General features: G+C 35.5%; 2 protein-coding genes across 2 annotated transcripts in view; one reads left to right on the plus strand and one right to left on the minus strand.

Moving 5' to 3' along the window:
* Positions 1-11,177, minus strand: part of Nasp (Nuclear autoantigenic sperm protein) — a 95,252-nt gene that overhangs the window by 29,718 nt on the left and 54,357 nt on the right. The window lies entirely within an intron of this gene.
* Positions 9,525-10,415, plus strand: LOC108769306 (uncharacterized). The gene has a single exon (XM_018520210.1). It carries the CDS (start codon positions 9,525-9,527, stop codon positions 10,401-10,403), a length of 879 nt encoding a protein of 292 aa, XP_018375712.1. The 3' UTR covers positions 10,404-10,415.

Below are 11,177 nucleotides of genomic sequence, written 5' to 3' on the forward strand. Positions count from 1 at the left end.
AAGAAATCCTAAAGATCAAAGACCTCCACTCAGTTCCGCAGGAGTATACAAAATATCTTGTTCCTGCGGGAAAGTATTCTCCTATATCCTGCGAGAAACCGGGAGAATGGTACATCATACTTTCCAAGAAAGTATAGAGAAGCCATAGAGATACAGAAACATCCTAACAATTTAAATAGAGATAATGGCTACAACATAAATAAAATATGGAAGACCATTCTCCCGGTTACTGAAGACCGATCAATTCCACCACCTCTTACCCCTCTCCGCCCATCCCCACCACCCCAACAAGCAGCGTAATATAAAAAGGGACGGCCCGGAGGAACAGCTCAGTATCAGGCTGCCCCTCGCCCTGAGGAAGTGGACTACAAGGTTCACGAAACGTTGGCATCTCAAGAATGGATCTGGACACGGAGGAAACCCGCGAAACGCATAACCTTTATACCTTAAACTTTTTTAACGCCTTAACAATCGCTAATACCTCTAACTTATAGCTATCATATTTCACTTCCGCTGGCGTAATTTTGCCACTCGCATAGTACACCGGGTGAAACATTCGATCTTCACTATCACGCTGTAAAAATATAGCGCCAAATCCGAGAGCTGATGCATTGGTATACAGTTCCGTCTCCACAGTAGGACAATACAAGCGTAATACAGGTCTGTCGCTAAGAGTCTGTTTTAACTGATTAACGTGTTCCTGCTCCTTTTCGAAATGAAACATTACTCCGTTCTTCAATAGGTTCGTCAGAGGTCGCACTATATTCGCATATACTAGAGTTCCTCTAGTAAGAGTCAAGTCATGAGGGGCACCAATTCCTGATTAGTCAGATTTCAAGTCCCTTTAAACGCCGCTATTTGCGGATACTTTCGATGTAGTAGTGAATCTGTGAATTGGTGTGAGCAACTATTTCATGGCGTAGAAGGCGCGAATGCGAAATCGGACTATCAACTGTTAAATTGTGCTGTTTCCGGCCGGTACCCGACATCCGGCAATGGCGTCCTTTCGCTCTTATTGCTGGATTCATACTGCATCTGATTTACGTTGTACGACGCTTTGTAACCAATCAGAAAACATTCCGATGATACGAAGCAAAATCCATCGGAATCCTGTTTTCTGATTGATTGCAGAACGTCGTACGACGCACATAGGATGCAGTGTGAATCCAGCATATGTTTTAACTCTTACTAGAGGAACTCTAGCACATCCGGGCACGAATTTCCGAAAGTACCCCGTGAGCCCTACAAATCCTTGCACCGCGCGAATGTTGGTCGGCTTCGGAAAGTGCTTTACAGCATTTATTTTTTCCTCGGAAGACGTGATTTCCCCGTTTTTTACTACGTATCCTAAATAATTAACTTTTGACTTCAACAGTTGATATTTCTTCCGCACGCACGCACGCACAATTAAATATTGGATATTAAATATTAACCCGTATTTAGATGCTGTCTCTAATACTAGCTTTAACCGCATTAGTCCATCTTGCATATCGGCAGATGGTATGATCAGATCATTCACATACATTGCGACAATTCCTTTCATCGTTAAATCGCGGAAAACTGCGTTGACATATTTTTGGAGATACGCCGGGACGTACTGACAAGGGAAGTTTCACAACTGTCCGGAACCGATTTGATTCTCCATGAAATATATTGTAAAACATGAAAATCTAAGAGACACGTATTTTTTTATACGTGCGCTAACTCATGTTCAAGGGGTGAAACACCCCTTTGAAAAAAAAACGGAATTTTTCTTTCGAAACGAATATCGTCGGAAGTATAAAAGATAGAAAAAAATTTTTTAAATAAAAGTTGTACGATTTCAAGAGTAGTTTAAAGTTACAAAGAAAAAAAATTTTTTTTAATTTTTTTGTTTAACAAATACCCCCACTACCCGTAATTTTCTTTAATTTTTTATTTTTTTATTTACCAAATTAAAGATTTTTTTTTTAAATTCAACCATGTGTAATAAAGTTACAATACGATATATCATTCTCGAGAATTAATTATTAACGCTTCCGTATATACGCTTTCCATGCTCATATGCGAAAGTAATTGTCATCGGAACAATAAAATACATAAATCAGCAAATAAGGAAATTGACATGATTGATATTTGTAACATTATAAATTATAAATAATGTTAAGAGTTATAATAATTATTTCTCCTTAATGTGAGTAAAACTTTTTTATTCATCTCTGTACATTACTTCCTTATAATATCTTAAGATTATATATTCTCTTAAAGTTATTTTTAGTTTTCCACTTTAATATCTTATTTACTTCAAGTTTACGTAATAATTTTAAAACGTATATATTAACTTAATAATAAAACAATTTCTAAATGTTTATACACAATAAATTTATATTTTGTTTCGTTACTCATTGTACTCATTACAATAATGATACTCGATGAAAAAATGTTTTAAACGTAATGACTTCTTGCACCATGAACATTTTACTACAGCTATATTACTGCAACCTTCGATATCATATATTGTTGAACTTTGTCAAAACTAAATTCTACTGAATTTTCAAATTCTTCTGGTCTTTCGTTTGTATAACCACTTTTAAACCACGAATATTTAAATAAGTTGTGATATCGATCGGCCGGCCTACTGTTGCCGAATATACAACCTACCGATCGCACGACGCGCGGGGAGTGGGAACTGCCACTAAACGTCTTGACTCGAACGGCACGCCCAGCAGGCCATTCCCATTCCCAGCGGCCCGCGCTGTCATCGGTGAGGACGGTAGATTGTATATTCGGCAGTAGAGAGTAGGCCGGCCGGACGCGCTTATTCGGCTATATTTAAACGTTAATATCTCGTTAACTATTGCGCATACTACAAAATGGTATAAGAATTTTCGATTCAGTTCGGTCCGTTCTACCTGCTCGTGACAGGCGTCGCAAAAATTTTCAACACCCTGTATATATACAGGGTGTATAAAAAGTCCCGGACCTCTTAAATATCTTGAAAAGTAATCATTTTTGAGAAAAATGTTTTATACGAAAGATATAGGGTTGAAAATGATCTATTGACTGACCTTATCAATTTGACCTTGGATGGTATCACCAAGGTCAAGTCAAGGTCAAATCGATTTTTTAAACGAAACACCCTATTTTTGATTCTAGAATCTAATAGCTGAGGTCGGAAGCTTTCCAAAACACTATAATAAACCCTCTTTTTAATCAGTACTTTTTAAGTTATGAAAGTTGAAATTTACCGAACCGCCGACATTATTTTATAATAAGATTATTTTATAAGATTGAATCTTTAAAAAATAAATTTTTAAAAAATTGTTGCATTTAAAATTACATTGAATTGTTGAAAAATGTCACGTCTGAAGAATTTGTGATATGTAATGAGATAAAATATGTCACGATTTGATTCATTTTTTTAAAAAGTCAGGTATCTCGTTTCAGAATCGTGACATATTTTTCAAAAATATGTCATGATTTCATTCATTTTTTTTAAAAGTCACGTATCTCGTATCAGAATCGTAACATACTTTTCAAAAATATGTCACGATTCTGATACGAGATACGTGACTTTTAGAAAGTTATATCTTATCTCATTACATATCAAATTCTTCAGACGTGACATTTTCAAACAATTCAATACACTTTCGATTATAAGATAAGTACAGCGTGTTCAAAATAAATGATAGCATAAGATATGATATAAAGCTACGTGTACATTCAAGATATGTATAAATGGACAGTATAAGAATATTCACGTAGCAGCTTTACGTTCAGTCAGTGCAGTAGTTTTGTCATAATCATATCTATGCAATTTGTTAAATTATTTTTATATTACGATTCAAAGCCAAGTTTAATCTTTGGAAATGATTATCAATCCGCTTAATGTTGTTAGACTTTTATTAGCATCCATAAGTTCAATATATCTAACAGAAACACCAGTAACTGAAGCAGAAATAGAATTAAAAGAAAATATACAAAAATTATTGCTGGATAGCATTTTTCATTACAATGGATTGAAAGTAACAGAAGAAATTTATCTCTATTATTAAGAACCTTATAAACTAAATAATTCTGAAATAACTGAAGATGATGAAGCATGGAGTGAAGATAATTAAAAATCTCATCCTCAATGTTCAAATAATAACACAGACTTTGATAGTTCATATAAAAGACGAGCTGTTGAGTATTGGCGGAATAGGGACATTAATGAAAAAAATAAAAACAAAAGAAATCGTCCACTAAAATCAGTGGAAAATAAATTTAGAAGAGTTTCATCTGAACACACACGCACACGCACACGCACACGCACACGCATGCACGCACGCACGCACGCACGCACACGCGCGCGCGTCAATTAAGACGATGAGAAGAACAATTACATTCAGGTGGAAATTGTATAGAAAAATTATCTTACATCTCCAAATTTACACATAATAAATTTACAGCAGAGCTGTTGAATCAGGATTCATAGTTCATGATATCGATCTACAAAGGTGGGCTTTACAAACTCAAGAAGAAATAGGAAATTTAAATCCTATATTTAAAGCATCTCACACTTGGGTATCAAGATTCAAAAAATCCCACCGAATTGTTTCGAGAAAAATAACGAAATTTGTAAATAGAAGAACAATAGAAGATTCCATTAAGTTGCAAAATACAGCTAATGATTATCTGAAAACAGTGAAACCACTTATCGAACAGTTCGGATCTGAAAATGTTTTTAATTCTGATCAAAGTGGTTTCCAATTGGAAATTTATTCTATTTGGAAGGTCATTGTCTAATGAAGGAGTAAAGAAAGTAGTGTGTTGTGCAATCTATATCATCAACAACACACTCATACACCATACAACCAATAATATCGTGTAATGGAAATTTGCTGTCACCTTTATTTATTGTATTGAAAGAAACTAATGGTATATTTGGACCAAGAGTACAAGAAACCTTACTTACACCAATAAGTATTATTGTAAAAGCATCGAAATCTGGTAAAATGACAGATAATTAAATAAATTTCCTCTTACAATACATTTTCAGATACTGTTTTACTATTTAAAAATAAATATAAATTTGCATAAAGGAAATAATATAATAAAATTTTAAGTCTTATTTCTGTAATACAGTTTATATTTTATTTAAGAATCTCTCATAACTGTCATAAAATAGTTATTCATTTAACATTTATATTTCTGACAGACCATTTTAAAATGTGGTTAGAAGAAGCTTGTTTTCCAAATATTGATTCTAATAGCGTTCTTATTATCGATTAATGGACTGGACATTGTCCCAATATTATTTCAGATTTAACACCTGCAGAAAAACATATTACTATCATGATTATACCGAAAGGCACAACAGGGAAAATACAACTATTAGATGTTTACGGATTTAGAATTTGGAAAAATTTTGCTAAAAGATTTTCAGATATTGTTTTATTATTGGAAAGTAATATAAATTTACATGAACACGAAATAATATAATAAAATTACAATCTCTGATACATAATCAATTGTCATCCACGAAGGTTGCAGTAATATAGCTGTAGTAAAATGTTCATGGTGCAAGAAGTCATTACGTTTAAAACATTTTTTCATCGAGTATCATTATTGTAATGAGTACAATGAGTAACGAAACAAAATATAAATTTATTGTGTATAAACATTTAGAAATTGTTTTATTATTAAGTTAATATATACGTTTTAAAATTATTACGTAAACTTGAAGTAAATAAGATATTAAAGTGGAAAACTAAAAATAACTTTAAGAGATATATAATCTTAAGATATTATAAGGAAGTAATGTACAGAGATGAATAAAAAAGTTTTACTCACATTAAGGAGAAATAATTATTATAACTCTTAACATTATTTATAATTTATAATGTTACAAATATCAATCATGTCAATTTCCTTATTTGCTGATTTATGTATTTTATTGTTCCGATGACAATTACTTTCGCATATGAGCATGGAAAGCGTATATACGGAAGCGTTAATAATTAATTCTCGAGAATGATATATCGTATTGTAACTTTATTACACATGGTTGAATTTAAAAAAAAATCTTTAATTTGTTAAATAAAAAAATAAAAAATTAAAGAAAATTACGGGTAGTGGGGATATTTTGTTAAACAAAAAAATTAAAAAAAATTTTTTTCTTTGTAACTTTAAACTACTCTTGAAATCGTACAACTTTTATTAAAAAAATTTTTTTCTATCTTTTATACTTCCGACGATATTCGCTTCGAAAGAAAAATTCCGTTTTTTTTTCAAAGGGGTGTTTCACCCCTTAAACATGAGTTAGCGCACGTATAAAAAAATACGTGTCTCTTAGATTTTCATGTTTTACAATATATTTCATGGAGAATCAAATCGGTTCCGGACAGTTGTGAAACTTCCCTTGTGAGTCCGAATGGCATTCTTAAAAATTTTAAATGTCCGTTAGGGACAACAAAAGCCGTGTACTTACGATTACATTCTTCGACTGCTACCTGGAAAAACTTATTTTTTAAATCTAACGTACTGTATATTTTTATGCTTTGGAGATCTAATTGATCTTCCATCAACGGTAAGGGGGATATCAGCTTTTAATTATCTTTTCGTTCAACTTACGGTAACCTACGTAGATTCTCGTCGCGCCGTTTTTTTTTTCTTTATTAATACTATCGGACTTGCATAGTCAGAGTACGAGGGTTGCATTATGCCCTCGTCAAGTCATACTCGAATCTGTAACTCCACTTCTATTTTCTCTGTCGTGGACAATCCACGTGAATTTTTCGAAACTGGAATATCATCTTTTACAACTATCGCCATCTGATATTGCGACATTTACATCTCTCTGTTTTTGAGATTTATACTCTTTTACTAAACCTTCCATTTCGCTTTTAACACGTTCGTCTTTAATGTGCGATACATCTACGATTCTATCCGCGTCTTGTAATATATCGATTTTATAAACTTCCGATACTGCATTGTGGTCATCCGCAATCTTCGCAATATTTACGACACCTCTTCTTGTATGTACTTCGACTTAATTTAAAAAATCTGATCCAATGAGTATAGCATGTGGAATTATTCCGTCGCGAACAAAGTTTACGATATAATGGTATCGTAAACTTCCATATCCATACAGATTCTTAAATATACTTTTCCTAACGTCGTGTTTTCTTCCGAGCCCGCTCCTCAAAATTTTATCGTGCGGTTTCCGCGCATCGGCGACCCGACCTGCTTATACTGCTCTTCGCACATTAAACTAAGATCACTACCTGAATCAATTATTGCGCTTAATTTCACACCGTTAATAACATCTTTGCGGCATTTACCGAAATCGGATTATAAGAGACTACAACTTTTCTTTTTCTCCGCACTCACCTTCTCAGGACACTTCGCCGCTATGTGCCCATATTTATTGCACCCGAAACATTTCTCACCTTGCTCTTTCGAAGAGCACGCCGCGCTTAAGTGACTATTATCGCCGCAATTGTAGCACCGCTTCGAATCTTTATTGTCTCGTTTCGCGTCTTTATTTTCCGCGCTCGACTTCTTTCTGTTATCACCCGCTTTAAACTTCGTTTTACTGCACATCTCTATAACATATACGTCTAGTTTATCTTTTAACTCGCGAATCGTTTTAACGCCGTACAAGATTGACTTGCGATAATCTTCGTCATCAATGCCGTCGATAATGTATTGTATAACCACTTTTGTCTCTACGTCTGCACGTGCCGCTATTTCTATCATTTTGTAACAGTATTCGTAGTAGGATTCGTCGGTCCTCTTCTTCCTTCGCTGCAACTCCTTGGGTATCGCTCGGCTGTCCACCTTCAGTGCGAATTCCGCCTTCAACGCAGTCTGAATGACGTCCCATGTCCCGCCACCAGCTTTTATAAATAGACGAGCTGAGCCCCGTAACAATCTTTTCGCATAAATGGTCTTCTGCACCGTGTTCCACTCGCACAGCTTCGTGAGATCTTCAAATTTCTTTATTCACAGCTTCACATTTTTGCCGTCATCTCTGCTAAAAGTGTCGATTGACTCCTCTACGTCTTTGAAAGTCGGCACGAATTTCAGCCGGCTACATCTTTCGTCTTCTCCGCCGTCATTAGTACCGGCGTCCTCCCATTTGTCTCCGTCCGTCTCGTTGCCGGAATCATCGTCGTCGTTTTCGTCTTCATGTTGGTCCAGCACTAGAGCCACCTTCAAACGTACCACGAGATCCACCTTGTTGCCTGTCACTTTCAGCTTGCGCTCTCTGAGCTTTTCTTTGATCTGAGCCACCGTCATTGAGTCGACTTGCATCACGTCATCTGTGTCGCTACCTTGTCCTTCGTGATCTGACATGTTTTCCCTCTCAATATTTCTCTGCCTCGATCCCGGCTGCGAGCCCTCACTTATAGGATATGGTTTTGATTTGTCTAGGGGTTTAATTACACGAGGCGTGGTGTTGAGAATAAAGAGAGGCGTTTATTACACACAGCAAGAATTAACTGTTAACAAAGATTTCATACACGCAGTAACGACACGCTCGCTTGCTCGTTTTCAACTGCCGCGCTTCCCTTCTCCCTGCTCTTCCTTCGCCGGGCTCTGAACCCATCCCCGAATATCATTTCGCGCACGCATCGCGATCTCCCTACGTCTAATCGCGTTCGAGTAGTATTACACGAAAACTAAGCCTAGATCTACACAAACAAATAATGAACAAAAGTTACGCTCTCTTCTTTATTCCAACTTATCCTACATTAATATGAATTAAATTATTGTGAATTAAACATGAAAATCTAAGAGACAAGTATTTTTTTATGTGCCCTAACTCATGTTTAAGGGGTGAAACACCTCTTTGAAAAAAACCAGTTTTTTTTCGTTCGAGGCGAATATCGTCGGAAGTATAAAAGATAGAAAAAAAAATTTTAAACAGAAGTTGTACGATTTTAAGAGTACTTTAAAGTTATAAAGAAAAAAAATTTTTGTTTATTTTTTTTAACAAAATAACCCTACTACCCATAATTTTCTAAAATTTTTAAATTTTTTTTTACCAAATTAAATATTATTTTTTTATGAATTCAACCATATGTAATAAAGTTACGTTAAGACACATCATTTTTGAAAATTAATTATTAACGTTTTCGTATATACGCTATCCACGCTCATGCGGTAATTGTCGTCGGAACAATAAAATACATAAATCATCGAATAAGGAAATTGACGTGATTGAAATTTGTAACATCACAAATTATAAATAATATTAAGATTGTATTATATTATAATATTATTATAATAATTATTATAATAATATTATAATTTTTATTATTCCTCCTTAAAGTGAGTAAAACTTTTTTATTCATCTCCGTACATTACACTTCCTTATAATATTTTAAGATTATTCTCTTAAAGTTATTTTCAGTTTTACGCTTTAATATTTTATTTATTTTTACTCATTACTTTTTACAATACATTTTCAGATACTGTTTTACTATTAAAAAGTAAACGATTTTGATGTGGTTGGTTTGATGGAAACGTGGGTGGATGAAAGCGGGTGGGAGAAGATGAAAGATAAAATGCCGGTAGGATGGCGTTGGAAGTGCCAGGCAGCCAGGAGAGAGGGAAGAAAGGGAAGAGCGAAAGGGGGAATTGTGACTGGAGTGAGAAGGGAGCTGGAGGAAAGAGAGATTGGGTATGAGGAGAAGGATGGTATACAAAAAAGGGAAGTGGTTATAGATAGAGAGAGGCGGAGATTTGTAACAGTATATAATAGGGAAGGGCGAAAAGAATGTCTGGTTGATCTAAATGAGGTGATTAAAGAAGAGGAAGAGGGAATGTTAATGATAGCGGGGGATTTTAATGCTAGAATAGGGAAAGAAGGAGGGTGGAATAGACAAAGTATAGAGGGAGACGGAACAAAGGAGGAAGCTAGCAGAGAGTCCAAAGATAAAGTAGTAAATAAGCAAGGAAGGGATTTGATGGAGGTGATAGAAGAAAGAGGATGGATGGTTATGAATGGAGAAAAGGAAGGGGATGAGAAGGGGGAGTGGACCTATGAGAAGGGAGGAGGGAGGTCAGTAATTGATTTTGGTATAGTGAACTGGGAAGCATGGGAGAGAGTAAGGAGATTTGAGGTAGGGTGTAGGGGGGAGTCGGACCATCAGCCAATTCTGATAGAGTTAGGGACATATTATGAAAGGGAAGAAGAGAAGGTAGGGGAAGAATTAAGATTTCAGGACTGGACAGAGGAAGGGACGAAAAAGTACAGGAAGGCAATAGAAAAGGTAGAATGGATAGGGGGAGGGGTGAGAGAGAGATGGGAGGAGTTGGAAAGAGAAATTAATAAAGCGGTAGAGTTTAAAAAAGGGGGGGAAGAGAAAAGGGATAGGATGGTGCCCGTGGTGGGATGTGGAGTGCAGAGAAAAAAAGAGAGAGATGAATAGAACGCGAAGACGGTACAGAAGAGAACAGGAAGAAGGAAGGTATGAAGAATTCATACGGCGCAAAAAGGAGTATAGAAAGCTATGTGAAGAGAAAGAGAGGGAACAGAAGAGACGGGAGGAAAAGGAGGTACAAAATATAAAGACAGAAGCAGAGGCTTGGAAATTTATAAACAGAGGGAGAAAGAAAAGGGAGGGAGTATGTAAAGAAATTGAAATGGAGGTCTGGGTCAAGTACTTCACTGAAAGCTTAGGAGGAATTGAGGAAAGAAAAGGGGAGGGAAAGAAAATACGGGAAGCGGACAGGATGGGAGATGAGGGAATAGGGATAGAAGAGGTAAAAAATGAAATAAAAAGGTTAAAAAGAGGGAAAGCAGCAGAACTGGATGGAATAAAGAATGAAGCATGGAAGGAAGGAGGGGAAATAATTGGGAAGAGTTTGGAGAAGATATTAAAGGGGGTATGGAAAGGGGAAGGGTTCCCAGAGAGCTGGAGAGTAGGAGTGGTTGTACCGATATGGAAGAGAGGAGAGAGAAGGGAGCCCGGAAATTATAGAGAGGTAACGATGACGAGTACGGCGTATAAGATATATGCGAATATTTTAAGAGGTTATACTCAGTTGGGATGTGGAAAATAAGATGATTTTCACGATTTTTTTTAGTAGTATAGACAAACATTTATTGAAATGTGCTTCATGGCATCTAATAGTATATACATTGAAGTACTTATAATAATTTTTTTTAGTCTAAATGTATAAAAATAAAGAAAATATAGCCG

This window comes from Trachymyrmex cornetzi, unplaced genomic scaffold (genome assembly GCF_001594075.2).
Source record: "Trachymyrmex cornetzi isolate Tcor2-1 unplaced genomic scaffold, Tcor1.1 scaffold884, whole genome shotgun sequence".
NCBI lineage: Eukaryota > Metazoa > Arthropoda > Insecta > Hymenoptera > Formicidae > Trachymyrmex > Trachymyrmex cornetzi.